The following is a 16,504-nucleotide window of genomic DNA, read 5'->3' as shown; positions in this document are numbered from 1 at the left end:
TGTTAAATGAGTCAAAACAAAGAATACAACACCACCACCATCACCACCACCACCAACAACAACAGTAATAACAACATATGTATATAGTGTGTAATTGAGTCAACACGTAGAATACAACACTATCACCAACAACAACAACAACCACCACCACCAACAACAACAACACCAACATCACTAACAACAACACCAACACCAAAACAAAACCGTGTAATGCAACCGTAGTAATCTCTCCAAATAATCCGCCCTGCTAATAACTGCACCACTTTTAATGCCAAGGCCAGGAGAGCACCAGTATTAATCTATATAAAAGCTGAACGAGGCTCGGCTAATAACACGCTCCCGGTAGCAATGGTAAGGCAACGGTGTACGTATATATTCTTCTGCAAATTGAAACCCACATTGTCTTCCTCGTGGCTGTATATCTTTTTATTGTGTTATCAATATGTTATCATGGCACAGCGGAGGAAGGGGACTGTTGATCGCAGAGACAGAGAGAGACAGACACAGAGACAGAGATAAAGACAGAAGAGAGAGAGAGAGAGAAAGGGAGAGGGAGGCAAAAGGAAACAAACAGCTATCCAAGTCGGACACACACAAACATCCATCCATCTACCCATTTATCAATCCATTTTAACAGACGGACAGACAAACAGAGAGAGAGAGAGAGAGAGAGAGAGAGAGCAGGATGAGAAAACGCTTAGACTAAACTGTCCGCGGAAACAAGCGAAAAATAGACTGAAATATTAAGGGTTTTAGGAAGTGGAGCAACGGCAATGGCCTCAGTCAATGGCCCGAGGGAGGAGGAGGAGGAGGAGGAGGAGGAGGAGGAGGAGGAGGAGGAGGAGGAGGAGGAGGAGGAGGAGGAGGAGGAGGAGGAGGAGAAGTACATAACTCAAAAAGATAAAGGATGGTCAATAAGGAAGCTATCTGAACACTGGAGATATCAACGAGGAAGAGGAAGAGGAGGAAGAGGATGAAGAGGAGGAGGAGGAGGAGGAGGAGGAGGAGGAAGACGGGGAGGAGGAGGAGAAAGAGAGAAGATAAAATGCACAAACCAACATAAATCTTGACCTGCGAGGCAAACAAAGCCGCCATGATCACCGCACCTCCTCCTCCTCCTCCTCCTCCTCCTCCTCCTCCTCCTCCTCTTCCTCCCTAAAAAAACCAGACACAGTAAGGGAGGAACGTGAGAGAAAGGGAGGAGAAACGAAGGGGGGAAGGAGAGCAAGCCTTCTATTGCCGTATCTTTCCTTTCAAAGTGTAAAATACCATGTAATATTTCCACTCCTGCACTCCAGATAACCACATCACTGTCCTCTTCCTCCTCTTTCTTCTTTTTCCTCTCCGTTGTGGATTGACTAAATAAGGAAAGAAGACCCCTGGGGAACTGTAGATAGGAAATTGATGGAAGAGAGAGGGTGATAATAGCGTTAAAAGTGAAAGAAAGAAGAATACTCGTGGAATTTGCAGAAGAGAGTAAGGGTGAAGGGTCAGGGGATGCGGTAAGAAAGCAAGTACCTCGTTCGTCTTTGCGGCAACTTTTCCTGATAGTGAGAAGGGGAAGAGAGTAAGTGTGAACGTGACCAAGTGAGGGGAATACTGCTGAAGGAGTAAGTAGTGAGGGAAAAGGAGAACAAAAAATATGGAATAAAGTAAGAGAAAGAGATGAGGGGAGAGAGAGAGAGAGAGAGAAAAGAAATATATAGAGAGAAAGAGATGGAGAGTGAGAAAAAAAATGAAGACGAATGAAAAGAGAGAAAGAAGAGAGGAAAGTGAGGAGGAAAATGAGAAAAATAAGAGTGAAAGAGAAGGAGAAAGAAGAAAAGAAAGAGGAGACGGAAAAGTAAAAGGAAGAAGACAAACAGACTGCATGAAAGTAAGAAGATAAGTGGGAGGAAAGACAAAAGAGAGAGAGAGAGAGAGAGAGAGAGAGAGAGAGAGAGAGAGAGAGAGAGAGAGAGAGAGAGAGAGAGAGAGAGAGAGAGAGAGAGAGAGAGAGAGAGAGAGAGAGAGAGAGAGAGAGAGAGAGAGAGAGAGAGAGAGAGAGAGAGAGAGAGAGAGAGAGAGAGAGAGAGAGAGAGAGAGAGAGAGAGAGAGAGAGAGAGAGATGAAGTGAGAGAAAATAGACATAATGAAAACAAGTTAGATGAAAAAAGAAGAGAAGGAATGATGGAAGAGAAGGAGAAATGTGAATAGAGGAAGATAAATGAAGGGATAAGGAAGAAATAAGAGAGGAGGAAGAGAGATGAAGAGAAGAAGAAAGTAAATAGAAAAGAGATGATGGGAAAAAGAAGAAAGATAGATAAGATAAGAATAGAGAAGATGGAATAAGAGGAAAAATGGAGAAATAAGGGAGGAGGAAGAGAGATGAAGAGAAGAAGAAAGTAAATAGAAAAGAGATGATGTGAAAAGAGGAAAGAGAGATAAGATAAAGTAGAGATGATGGAATAAGAGGAAAAATGAAGGAAGAGGGGTGAGATAAATAAAAAGAAGAATAGAAGAATAGGAGAAGAAAGCAAATAGAAAAGAGATGATACGGAAAAAGAAAAAAGAAGAATCAGGTAAGAAAAATAAAAGACAGGATAAGGAAGGGAAGAGAGGAGGAAAAAAGTGAAGAAATTGGGAGAGGGTATAATTGGAAGAAGGAAACAAGCCACAGGTATTGAAAGCATCGTTGGCAAAAATGAAAAGGGAGGAACACGTCTCTCTTAGATCATATTTGGCAACGAGGTAAAGTGTTTCAGAAATATTACCTCTCTCTCTCTCTCTCTCTCTCTCTCTCTCTCTCTCTCTCTCTCTCTCTCTGCTTTCCTCAATTTTTTTTTCTATTTTTACCTTTCATTCTCTTCCTAATATTCTTTTCCTTTTATCCTCCTCCTCCTCCTCCTCCTCCTCCTCCTCCTCCTCCTCCTCCCCTTCCTCTTCCTCCTCCTCCTCTACGTCTTCTTCTATTTCTATCTAGTGTTTATCCATTCTCCCTCTTCCTCTTTCATCTAAACCTATCTCAACCCCCAGCTCTCTCTCTCTCTCTCTCTCTCTCTCTCTCTCTCTCTCTCTCTCTCTCTCTCTCTCTCTCTCTCTCTCTCTCTCTCTCTCTCTCTCTCTCTCTCTCTCTCTCTCTCTCTCTCTCTCTCTCTCTCTCTCTCTCTCTCTCTCTCTCTCTCTCTCTCTCTCTCTCTCTCTCTCTCTCTCTCTCTAAGACTTGATAAGAGAATGGTAAAAAAGAAGAAAAATAAGAAAGCAGAAAAAACCAAGACGTGACAAGGAACAAAATTAAAGAGAAGATTTGCAGCTGGGAGGGAAAAGAAGGCATAGAAATAATGATAAATGAAAGACACATGTTGGCAGCACACAGGAGGAGGAGGAGGAGGAAGAGGAGGAGGAGGAGGAGGAGGAGGAGGAGGAGGAGGAGGAGGAGGAAGACGAGGACATAAAAAAAGAAAATTTATGATACTAGTGAATGGGAGAAACGGACTAAGAATTATCTGCAAAATATAGCTGTGATGGATTTATAACAGCAATAGTTACTACTAGTACTACTACTACTACTACTACTACTATTACTACTAATACTACTACTACTACTACTACTACTACTACTACTACTACTACTACTACTACTACTACTACTAATAATAATAATAATAATAATAATAATAATAATAATAATAATAATATTACTACTACCTTCACTACTACAACAACAACAACTACTACTACTACTACTACTACTACTACTACTACTACTACTACTACTACTACTACTATTACTACTACTACTACTACTACTACTACTACTACAACAATAACATTATAATGAATATAAAGATGAAAAATTGACATAAAAAAACAAAAGATAGAAAAAAGAAAAGAAATGAAAACAAAGACACACAAATAAATAACGAAAAATTAAAACCACGAATAAGAAACACACACACACACACACACACACACACACACACACACACACACACACAAATAAAAGTAAGAAGAAAAAAATAAAATATAAAACAACCTCAGCACACAACAACAATGAAAACAAAGAAAGGTACAAAGAGATAAGAAGGAAAGGAACGGCTGGAGAAAAAAAAAAAGGGCAAAGCAAGGAGAGAAAGGGAAACGGTGAATTTTGCACGTGACAATGAGAGAGAGCGATAGCAATCTCTTCTTTGGCCTTGCATTGTGTTACTCGCTGCTGTAGAAGGAGGAGGAGGAGGAGGAAGAGGAAGAACAGGAGAAGGAGGAGGAGGAAGACGAGGAAGTGGTTGTGGAGGGAGAAGAGGAACACTAACGAACAGAAAGGAAGAACAAAGAGAAGAAAAAGAAGGAAAAGTAGTTTGTAGAAGGAGAAGAACAAGAAGAAGAACAAGAACAAGAACTAGAACAAGAAGAAGAAGAAGAAGAAGAGGAAGAACAAGAAGAAGAACAGGAAGAAGAAGAACAAGAAAAGAAGAACAGAAACAAGAACAAAAATAACGAGAACAAGAAGAACAAGAACATGAACAAGAGCAAGAACAAGAAGAACAAGAGGAACAAGAAGATGAAGAAAAGAAGAAGAAGAAGAAGAAAAAAAGAAGAAACAACAACAAAAACAACAACAACAACAAGAGGAAAACACAAAAAACATCAAAAAAGAAGAGGAGAGAAAGCAAACCAGTGTATAGCAAAAGTAAGCAAGAAGACAAAAAAAGAGACAGAAAAGAAGAAAGATGGAGAGGGAAGAATGAGAAAAGAAGAAGGATGAGGGGATAAACGTAAAGAAGACCAGATGATGATGATGATGATGATGATGATGAGAAAAAAGGGAAGGAGGGATACGAAGGAAAAGGGAAAGGAGGGAATGAAGAGAGAAAAGAGATTTTGCCCGGCACTTACGTATATGAGAAGAGAGAGAGAAAATATAAGAAATAGAGGAGGTGAAAGAATGAACAAAAGAAGAGAGAGAGGGGAATAGGAGGGAAGAAGATATAAAAAAGACGAAAGGGAAGGAAGGGAAGGAAAATAAGATGGAAAAAAAGAAAAAGGCAAAGGAAAATATGAGGATAACTGGAAGGAAAGGTAAAAAAATGGAAAAGGAGAAAAATAGAAGAAGGGAAGGAAAACAAATGGAAAGGGAAAAGGAAGAGAAGAGAGAAGCAGGAAGAAGAGAATGTGTAAAACGATAAGAACGAAAAAAAAAGGAGAATGAAAAAGTAAAGCAATTTATAAAGGAAGAGAAACAGGTGGATAGAAACACACACACACACACACACACACACACACACACACACACACACACACACACACACACACACACACACACACACACACACACACACACACACACACACACACACACACACACACACACACACACACACACACACACACACACACACACACACACACACACACACACACACACACACACACACACACACACAAGCAATGTATTTATTTATCTATTTATTCATTCATTTATTTATTCATTGCGAGAGAGAGAGAGAGAGAGAGAGAGAGAGAGAGAGAGAGAGAGAGGGGGGGGCTCAAGAAAGTACAAAACAAAGTAAAAACCAGAAAAATTAATACGAGTACATTCTCTCCCTCTCTCTCTCTCTCTCTCTCTCTCTCTCTCTCTCTCTCTCTCTCTCTCTCTCTCTCTCTCTCTCTCTCCAGCGTAGCAAGAACAAGGAATAAGAGAGACTTGGACGGATAGAGTTTGGGTCGACGCAGGCTGGGAGGGAAGGAGATGGCTGGGGCAATGTTGGAGAGAGGCAACATTGAGAGCGGGATGGACCAAGGGAGAGGGACAGGGCGAGGCAGTGGGGTGGGTTGGGGCGCGGCTGGGCGGGTGAGAGTCGCCCATATTAAAAAACACCTTACCCTCTCACTTCGACAATTTTGCAAGGCTACAGAGACAACTAGCGGGTTTTTTAAGACAGGTTTTACTTTTCATAAACTAGAAATAGTGCCAATTTATCACCAGAACCAAGCAAATACTCTTAAAAACACGAGTATATTCATCTGGAGCCGTTGGAAAGCAGTGATGGTGAGAGAGCAAAGCGTTTCAGAATACGGGTCAGAGAGCAGCACGGTGGGGGACTGACGGGAGTGGGTGGCAGTCTGGCAGGGAGTCGAGGCACATAAATACCTAGAGTCACTGAAGACGCTCGACTTGAAACTCATTAGATTAGCATCGTGACGAGGCTCAAGGTATTCTTGCCGGACCGTGTTTCCAGAGAGAGAGAGAGAGAGAGAGAGAGAGAGAGAGAGAGAGAGGGAGGGAGAGCACTCATGTAAAAAGCATATCTCACTGGGCGCATCATTAATCACGTCCATTGTAATTCTCCAATGAATAATTATTAGATTAGGCAATAAGGAACCTGGAATGAATGAATCACTTTCATATTCATGGCAATACTTCATTTATTTACCGATTAACACACACACACACACACACACACACACACACACACACACACACACACACACACACACACACACACATGAAGCAAAATATTTAATCATATTTGTTGGTGAGAGAGAGAGAGAGAGAGAGAGAGAGAGAGAGAGAAAAAGACACTTGGTCTGCTCTCCTGAATAAACCATGAAGACACTTAGAGAATGGAAGAGAAGGAGGAGGAGGAGGAGGAGGAGGAGGAGGAGGAGGAGGAGGAGGAGGAGTCTGTGTCGTAGGGCTGACCAGGTGAAAGAATAAGTAAAGGAAGAGGAGGAAGAGAAAAAGTAGCAGTAATAACGTGGAGGAGAAAGACGAATAAAAAGAAAAGGAAGAAGGAGAAGAAGCAAGAGAACAAAGCAAGTACAGGAAAGAGAAAAGATTCCTCTACGTATACCATCACCATCACCATTGTCATCACCATCACCATCATCACAACACCGCCTTACCATACCTTCCCCAACTCTCCTTTTTCTATCTTCCCATCTCTTCCTGCCCTTTCCTTCCCTTCCCTCCATTCACAACAATCAAATATTACAACAACATACTCATATATCCCAACCCTTTCATCCTTTCCCTTCCTTCCTTCTTAATTCGTTACCCACTGCTCTGTGTGTGTGCTTATGTGCTTTCGGTAAACAACTTCATAGTCCCTGGATGTTACCTTGTTCATTTCCGCTACTAACTGTACTAACTGCTGCCCGAAGTTGTTGCTTATGTTTATCAAATTCCCGGTAAGAGCACACGAAACCGTACCCGAAGGCGTGGCTAAAGAAGGGAGAGGTTGTGTATAGCTAATGTCGTAGTCTTGGAGGCGAGCAACACACGGGGAAATCAAGACAGAGCAAGGAAGGGCGGAGGGAAATTAGGAGAAAAGGAGGGGAAGATGTGTAGGCCGCTGTAGTGCGTTGGAAGGATCCGAGAGCAGGAAGGAAATTAGGAGGGAAATGTTGCAGGGAAGTTGGAAGGGAAAAAGATGGAGGGAAGAAGTTAGGAAACAGATGAGGGAGGAAGGGAGGAAAGAACTGACGGAGGAAGGACGACGGGTGGAGCAGCGCTTAGGAGGTAACGAGGAAGGAAGGAGAGTCGGAAGGGAGGGAGAGTGAGGAGAGGAAAGGAAGAGAGGGATACAAGGAGGGAAAGATGAAAGAACGAAATCAGAATGTCAGAGGAGAAAAATGGAGAAAGATTAGCGTAAGACAAAAAGTAAATAATGGAAAGAACAAAGGAGAGAGAGAGAGAGAGAGAGAGAGAGAGAGAGAGAGAGAGAGAGACATTCCTTACACATTAGCAGCACGAGCTTAGCAGAACTTGTGACATAAACACCGCGAATCACTGGAGGCAGTTTCGAGACTTTACTGTGAAGCCATGAGCAATATGAACCACCCAAGTATTGCAGTTACCACATGTCGCTCTCATTCTTCCCTGTGTGTGTGTGTGTGTGTGTGTGTGTGTGAAGATGATGTACTCGCGTGTGTGTAACGAAGCATTTCCTTTCCGTAGTAGTTTGAGTTTCATAAGGATAATTCATAAAACCTAGACAAATTAACTCTTTCAATAATAGGACACCTTTTTACCTTAAGATTTATATACGAGTAGACCATTCTATCTGCATTAGGGAGAGTCTACGGAAGTCAGAAGTTTAATGGCTACAGTCTTCACTTTTTCATTCCACACATGAGTTTCTGAAGTCACTAAACAGCAGGCAAAGTGAATATGGAAATGCGTCATGGTACTGAAAGGGTTAAGAACTGAATGTGTTTGCTATTTATTATTTGAAGGACATATAGCAACACTACTCTTCTTATCTCTCCTCCTCTCTCTCTCTCTCTCTCTCTCTCTCTCTCTCTCTCTCTCTCTCTCTCTCTCTCTCTCTCAAAACACATACTCGTCTTTTTCAGACAATCCAGTACTCCTCACCACATTTACATATCCTTCCTCTTACTCGATAGCCTTGTCATGTTCTTTCTACCTTCTCTGACTCACACACACACACACACTCTCTCTACACTGGCAGACCTCATCCAATAAGCACTTTGGTCTCCAGTTAAGCGGTTTCTCATTTACTTCCATCTGACTCGCCTCTGTCTGGTCATTCTACCCGCTCTCTGTTTGCCTTCTTGTATGGACATTGCTCCCTCTCTCTCTCTCTCTCTCTCTCTCTCTCTCTCTCTCTCTCTCTCTCTCTCTCTTGTCCTCCTTCCTTCATCCTCTCTTTTATTTTTCTTTCTGTGTGTTTTCATCTCTTCTCCTTATCGATTTCCTTCTTTTCACCTTTTTTTAATTTTTTCTTCTACATTTCTTTCTTTTCTTCCATTTCTATCAATATCATGTTGCATTCTTTTCCCCGTCTCTCTCTCTCTCTCTCTCTCTCTCTCTCTCTCTCTCTCTCTCTCTCTCTCTGTCCACTTCCTTTCTTTGCTTTTTCTTGTTTAAATCCTTATATTTCCTGTATTTCTTTTACTTCTTTCTACGTTTTTGCCTTCCTATACCAATTTTCTACTCATTTTATTGCATTTCTCTTTCCATTTCGCATCTCCTCCTTCTCTTTCATCCCTTACTTGAGTTCCTTCCCCTACATTTTATTTATTTTTATATTATTTTCCTTTTCCTATCCATTAAATCTCCCTTTCTATCAATAACCTATTTATTTCATTTGTTCTTCTTCTCCTGTCCTTCTTCTAAATATACTCACATACATTCCCTTTCTATTTCTACCATTTCTTTTACTCTTCATCCTTTCCACCTTTCAAAGTCATCCCTTTAATGTTCCTTCTACTCCTTCTCCTATCACAATCCCTATACATCTAATACACCTCCTATACCTTCATATCCTTCCCATTTCCGAATGTCGCTTCTCCCTCCAACCTCTACTGCTGCTGCTGCTACTGCCTCTGTACTTGGCCAGCCGCGGCGTCACTGGGAGCTGGCACGGTATCTAGGCCACCGTCTGCCTCAAGTAACAATGAGAGCGGCCGACAGACGCGTCACCTGATAGCTGCGTGCCAACTGAGCGGTCACCCCCTGCCAAGCGGCGTGCATGTCACAGGTCAGAGAAGGTCGTGCGGTCCGTCTGCCTGGGAAACAGAGAAGGGAGAGTTGGTTGATTGGAGAAATGTGTGTGGTGTAGTAGATTCATGCAGGAGGAGTAAGCACACTGTGATATTGTTTTGCTGTGAGGGATGAGGGGTGAGCTGGAGTGAGTGTCAAGATGAAGGAACGAAAAGAGGAGAGGAAAAGAATAATGAGGAGGATTAAGAAGAGGAACAATAATGACACCAACTACAACAAGAACAAGAACGACAACGACAACAACAATAACAACAACAACAACAACAACAACAACGACGACAAGAGCAAATGCAACAACAAAAAAAGAAGAAAAAGAAGAAGAAGAAGAGAAGGAAGAAGAACATTTTCTGGATGGCTCTTGAAAATGACCTCCATATCTTTTTCCCCCAAAATGACGCCAATCATTGCCAGAAATTCTAATTGCCAGACACACACATAATATTCTCTCTCTCTCTCTCTCTCTATCTATCTATCTATCTATCTATCTATCTATCTGTCTCGTTAAAAAAATAAATAAATAATCGTCAAATCCATCCATTCGCTTTAAATATTCACTAAACATTTTGAAAGCGAGGAGCAAAAGTTTGGTGGAATTCCCCGAGCAAATGGAAAGCTTGCGTGTTGACTCCGGGAGAAAAAATCTTCGAGAGACACAAGAATCTGACTGAATATCGCAATAGATTTCATGATTTAGAAGGATGTCAACTAAAAATGCGTCTTTCCGTGTGTGTGTGTGTGTGTGTGTGTGTGTGTGTGTGTGTGTGAAAAGATGTGTGGTGGTGTGTGTGTAACCAACAAAAGAAACAAGAGAGAGAGAGAGAGAGAGAGAGAGAGAGAGAGAGAGAGAGAGAGAGAGAGAGAGAGAGAGAGAGAGAGAGAGAGAATAAATGTATGAACGTCAGGGAAGAAAAAGGTAAAAGACAAAGTTTAAGGAAGAATGAATCAAAGACGTTAAGATGTAAACAAGTCAAAGGAAGGAATTGAGTTACATTTCTATCTATCTTCATCTATCTACTTATCTATCTATTTATCTTTTTACCTACTATCTATCTATATGTCTAGCTGTCTCTTTATCTATCAGTCAATCTGTTTATCTATCTATGTGTTTACAAGTCTGCACCTGTTTTGTCTCTCGCTGTCTGTTTATCCAGCAGTCTATTTATCTATCTATGTGTCTTCAAGTTTAATTTTCCCTCTTTCTCATTTTTCTCTTATTTTTATTTCCCAGTATACCGTCTACGTTTTTCTCCCTTTTTTACAGTAAGGAAATATTTGTAACGATCTTTTCCACTTCAATGAAATGTAAAAGAAAATATGATATAATTTTCGCCATGATTCTTTTGAGTCGACACTATTATTTCATTTATTCATGAATATGGAATGTCATTAATCATTTCAAAACGATTGGCATTTTCAGATCAGCGTATTGACGTGCCGTGAGCTCCAAATCGGATTAATGCGCATTTAGGGGGACAAGAAATTAAATTGAATAAAAAGAATGGGTTTGAAAATATGACAGAAACGGAAGCAGACATTGAAGAAAAACTAGATTCAACCACGACCACCATCACCGCCACCGCCGCCGCCACCGCCTCAACCGCCACCACCACCATCGCCATCACCGCCCACATTACCACCACCATCGCCATCACCGCTCCCATTACCACCACCACCACCACCACCGGGTGCCATTAATTTCGCTTTCTAGGTCTTAGTCTTGGCCTTGGTTTTAGTCTTGGCAGCCACACGCGTCCAGTAAAGGCTTCCCTCACATTTTTTTCCCTACAGTTCCAGCCATTTCACGTGTCACAACACAAAGTAAATTGAGTTTTCCTTAACTTTTCACTCCTCTGTGATCAAAGTGCATTTCTGGCACCGAGCTGTGTCGTGAGCGCTCACTACTTCATGTCTCGTCATTTGGCGTGGTGGTGGTGCGCCCTTTGGCTCGTGAGGGAATCGCGAAACGAACCGTCATAGCGGCGCGCACCGTCAGGCCTCGTAAACTGAGTGGGCAGCTTATGGCTCGTGTCGGACAGCCGCGCCAACCAGCCAGTAGCCACCCAACCAACCACTCACTCACTCACTCGTGCACTCTGACAGTCACTCAGGCAGTCGTCCCTTATAGGAATTGGAAAAATCACTGATAGTTTCTATGAGATTACGACAGTTTACGAAGTCGAAATACGAGAAAATAACGTTTTTCGAGTAGCCAAGTGGTGAGAAATTAACGTTTTCTTGGCGATGGAGGGAGAAGTCGCGGCGAGATGACGAGGAGAGAAGGAAAGGAAAGGTTTGGTGACTTTCTACTTCCGTTCTGCCCTGTGGTGCCTCCGTCTGTCCTCCTCATGGTTCAATTGTCTCGCCGCCGTCCCTCCCTCAGCCCAGGTCGTCTACACGGTGCTCTTTTTTACTACTGGAGGCGAGGCACATCTGGTATTCCACACGGGCTCGCCAAGATCTAGTTGACTGGGGCAGGGACTGGCTCGGAAGGGTCTCCACCTCCTCCTCCTCCTTTGTCTGTCTGTTTGTCTCATGTTAAATGCGTCTGTCTGTCTGTCTGTTTGTCCTTTGTTTACTGTGTCTGTCTGTCTGTCTGTTTGTCCATTACATGTTATGTGCGTCTAACTGTTTGTCTGTTTGTCCTTTTCTTACCCTGTTTCTCTGTCTGTCTGTCTGTCTGTTTGTCTTTTGCTTACTGTGCATGTCTGTCTGTCTGTCTGTTTGTCCTGCTTTTACCGTGTTTGTCTGTCTATCTGTTTGTCTGTTTGTCTTTTGCTTACTGTGCATGTATGTCTGTCTGTTTGTCCTGTTTTTCCCGTGTCTGTCTGTTTGTCTTTTGCTTACTGTGTGTGTCTGTCTGTTTGTTTATCCTTTGTTTACTGTGTCTGTCTGTCTATCTGTCTGTTTGTCCTTTTTTTACCGTGGTTGTCTGTCTGTCTGTCTGTTTGTCCTATGCTAATCGTGTCTGTTCCCTGTTTATCGTCATCCGCTGGACACCCTCCCCCTTCTCTCTCTCTCTCTCTCTCTCTCTCTCTCTCTCTCTCTCTCTCTGAACCATCCATCCATATCCCCGTCTCATCACACGTCCGCGGCTTGAAAAAAATGTCCCGCTTATGAGTTTAAAAAGTCAAATAGTGATGAAGAAAAAAAATCAAGGAAGGTCTCGGGAAAATAGCTGCGAGATGGAAGGAGCGGTGTTATTGATGGGCCAACTCCTGCGAGGCTGTGTGAGGTGGGGCTTAAAAAGGTGAAATTAATGAAGAGGAAGAAAATGAAGCGTAATAAAGTGAAGGTGTCGCGTGAAATTTTCCATCGTTATCATAGTTTTTTTTCCTCTCTCTCTCTCTCTCTCTCTCTCTCTCTCTCTCTCTCTCTCTCAGGTAATTAAGGTTGTTATTTAGTGTTTTCTTATTTTATCTTTTTCTTTCTTTTATCTTTCTTTCTAATTGGTGTAAAAGGAGGTGGTGATGGTAATGGTGATGGTGGTGGTGGTAGTGGTGGTGGTAGTGTGGTGGGAGTGTGTGTGTGTGCGGAGGAGTGTATATATGTGTGTGTGTGTGTGTGTGTGTGTGTGTGTGTGTGTGTGTGTGTGTGTGTGTGTGTGTGTGTGTGTGTGTGTGTGTGTGTGTGTGTGTGTGTGTGTGTGTGTGTGTGTGTGTATGTTTCTATCCAATCTACACTGCCCAAGATAGATGGCGGTGCTGGGATACTGCTTCTCCTCTTGTTGTTCCTCTCTCTCTCTCTCTCTCTCTCTCTCTCTCTCTCTCTCTCTCTCTCTCTCTCTCTCTCTCTGACACAAGCACAGGCAGCATCAGTAGATTATATGCATAAATTTCGAAGTACAAGCACACTCAGCCATTAACTTTCTAAGACTTATCACGGTAATTGTGAAATTTTAGCATAATGTTTCACCCCATCCCCCTCCATCTCTCTCAGACGCTCTCCCCCAGCAGCACTTCCCCCAGCGCACAGCAACTGACTCCTCTCTTCTTCTATCTCCTTCTCCTCTTCCTCCTCCTCCTCTGATCCTCTGACGCTGACTCTGACTCCTCTTCTACTATCTCGCCTTCTCTTCCCCGTTTTCCTCCTCCTTGTCCTCCTCCTTCACCTTTCTTACTGCCTCCTCTTCCTGCTTCTCCTTCACTTCTCTTACTGCCTCGCATCCTCCTCCTCCTCCTTCTTTCTCCTTTTCCTGTTCCTCCTCCTTTTCTTCCCTTCCACCTAACAGCCAGTTGCGCAGCCATTAAGGTCATTAGAAAATACACTAAAGAGAAATAATTACATTAGCACGCCTACTCCTCTCTCTCTCTCTCTCTCTCTTGCTCTCTCTGGGGTATTCTATCCCTGTTTGGAGTGATCTTTACAATATTTCCATTATTTACGTGTTGTTTGTGTCTCTCTGTATTTTTTTTCCCTACGAATTCCCAGGTGACGAGTGGCGGTGTTACTGCCCATGTACTGATTAAGGGTTGGTGGTCACGAGCGGTATCTGGACTTTTGTGACCTTTACCGCCTCTATGTCTGTATGTTTTCTTTTCTTTAGTATCTGAGTTTCATTTTCTGTCAATGTATTTTTTAATATCTGAGTTTCATTTTCTGTGTCAATGCATCTTTTAATATATATATTCATTTTTATTCTACTTTTTTTTTTATATTACAAGAATTTCTTTTTGTGTTATTTCTATCTAGTCTCTTTTCACACATACCCGAGAAGTCTCACTACCTTCTATCCGTCTTTTTTTTATCTATTTTCTTTTTATTTAACTTAACTGATTCTGGTTCCATTACTATCTATCTGCTTCCACCTCTCCACCTCTCGCTCTCCCACGCACATTCGCCCGTGTTCAAAAACGCCTTCTTCTCTCAATACGACAAATTTCCAAGGCCACAGAGACAACAAGCCGAGTTTTCAAGACAGGTTCTCCTTTTCATACACTAGAAATCTTACCAATCCATCACCAAAACCATGAAAATACCCTTAAAAACGCGAGTATCTTCAACTGAAACCTTTGGAAAGCAGTGATGGTGAGAGCAAAGCGTTTCACAATACGGGCCCACTGATACCATTATATCTCTCTCTCTCTCTCTCTCTCTCTCTCTCTCTCTCTCTCTCTCTCTCTCTCTCTCTGATCTTATTGTCGAAGCATAATAGACTAAGATCGCCTTTGTCTCATGAGCATTGTCAGTAGATAGCTTAAGTCAGGTTCTCACAGTATCCTCGTGCCTCCTCCCTGTGTTATGATGTCTGTGTATGGTGATTTTAGTGCAGCAGTGAGTTTCTGCGATAAGAGGGCTGTACTTCAGTGAGATTTTGGTATCGTAACATTAGTGCAACGTTGATTTTATGGGTTATCATTGACATAGGTACGGAACTAAACACACCCTGTCATAATGCAGTGAGTTCTTCGTATCGTAACTTTATCACAGCGATGAGTTTTTACGCTAAGAATGACACATCTATAGAGCTAAGCAGACCCTGATGTATTCTAGTGAGGTCTTAGCAGGCATGACGTGTTTGCCTTCTCATCACTGTGACCGTGTTCTCTTTCCAGATGAAGGGCGGCCTGGTGATGCAGATGTCGCTACAGGTTAAGTTCTACAAGTCCGGCGACTCGCAGCACTGTGACTGGGGCTCCACCTTCCACTGCATCGAATATGACTGCGAGACCCACACGGACGCGGGCATTGTGGCGATACTTAAGGAGACTGTTCGGTAGACGCCACCCAAAGGACCTTATTCTGAAACACTTCTGCGCTGCACCTACACTTCATTAAAAAAAAGGCTCTAGTTAAAGTTACGCGGATTTTTAAGGGTGTTTTGATGCTTCTAGTGACACATTAACAAGATTTCTACGTTGTTAACTTGGGAAACACTTTTGAGAACCTAGCTATTTATCTCTGTGGGCTCTGGAAATAGTCGTGGTGAGAGACCAAAGTATTTCTGAATACAAGCCCAAATCTACCTGAACCAAACCCATCCTGTCCTAACCATGCGTATCTCAAGCACAGCCCACTCTACTTCAATCCGTTCATTCAGTGCAATCTACTCAAGTCTGGCTCAGTATTTGTTCATTACATCCTAGCCCAGTTCATACCAGTCAGTCCAGCCGGTCAGTCAGTCAGTCAATCAATCAGTCAGTCAGTCAATTCAGTTAGTGAGTGAGTCAGTCAGCTCAATCAGTCAGTCAGTCATTCATTCAGTCAGTCAATCATTTAGTTGGTAATTCAGTCAGTCAGTCAGTCAGTCAGTCAGTCAATCAATTAGCCAGTCAGCCAGTCAGTCAGTTAGTTGGTAATTCAGCCAGTCAGTCAGTGAATCAGTCAATCAAATCAGCTAGTCAGTTAGTCAGTAAGTCAATCAATTCAGTGAGTGAGTCAGTCAATCAGCTCAGTCAGTCTGTCAGTCAATCCAGTCAGTCAGTCAGTCAGTCAGTCAGTCAGTCAGTCAGTCAGTCAGTTCAGTAAGTCAGTCAGTCAATCATGATCAACTAAATCTACTCTAGTATGGTTGATGTTTTAAAGTGATTTTGTTTTCTTCTTCTCTTTGTGTGAGGGGGGTGGGGGTCTTCCTCTTCGTGAAATATACTACTACTACTACTACTACTACTACTACTACTACTACTACTACTACTACTACTACTATCACCACCACTATTAAAGTTGATTTTTTTCTTTTTAAGTAATGATTCTAACTAGATTTATATTCCCTATCTTTGTTTTCTTTCTTGTGTGTGTGTGTGTGTGTGTGTGTGTGTGTGTGTGTGTGTGTGTGTGTGTGTGTGTGTGTGTGTGTGTGTGTGCTCTTCTAACTTTTCGCAGTACACGTTTGTTTTTCTCACCATGATGTTTTGTGGGGAGAAGAGGGAGGGCGAGGAAGAGAGAGGTTTGCTTTTCTCATCTTCCTCTTTTATTTTCTTTTTTTTTTTTTGTATGTCCAGTTTTGTGTGAGTGTAGTAATTGATCTTATCTTTGGCGGCGGCGGCGGCGGCGGCAAGG

At 42.4% G+C, this 16,504-nt stretch overlaps 1 protein-coding gene across 1 annotated transcript in view; it reads left to right on the top strand.

Moving 5' to 3' along the window:
* The window catches only part of LOC123518257 (CB1 cannabinoid receptor-interacting protein 1-like), a 150,597-nt gene extending 135,325 nt beyond the window's left edge, over nucleotides 1-15,272 (top strand). The window contains exon 4 of the mRNA XM_045278985.1: nucleotides 15,061-15,272. Within this exon, the coding sequence (XP_045134920.1) occupies nucleotides 15,061-15,225 (165 nt within the window). The 3' untranslated portion in view covers nucleotides 15,226-15,272. The remainder of the gene's footprint in view (nucleotides 1-15,060) is intronic.
* The last annotated feature ends 1,232 nt before the right edge of the window (nucleotides 15,273-16,504 follow it).

This window comes from Portunus trituberculatus, chromosome 43, assembly GCF_017591435.1.
Source record: "Portunus trituberculatus isolate SZX2019 chromosome 43, ASM1759143v1, whole genome shotgun sequence".
NCBI lineage: Eukaryota > Metazoa > Arthropoda > Malacostraca > Decapoda > Portunidae > Portunus > Portunus trituberculatus.
The sequence above is the reverse complement of the archived record's forward strand: the minus strand, read 5'-3'. Positions and strand labels throughout refer to the sequence as shown.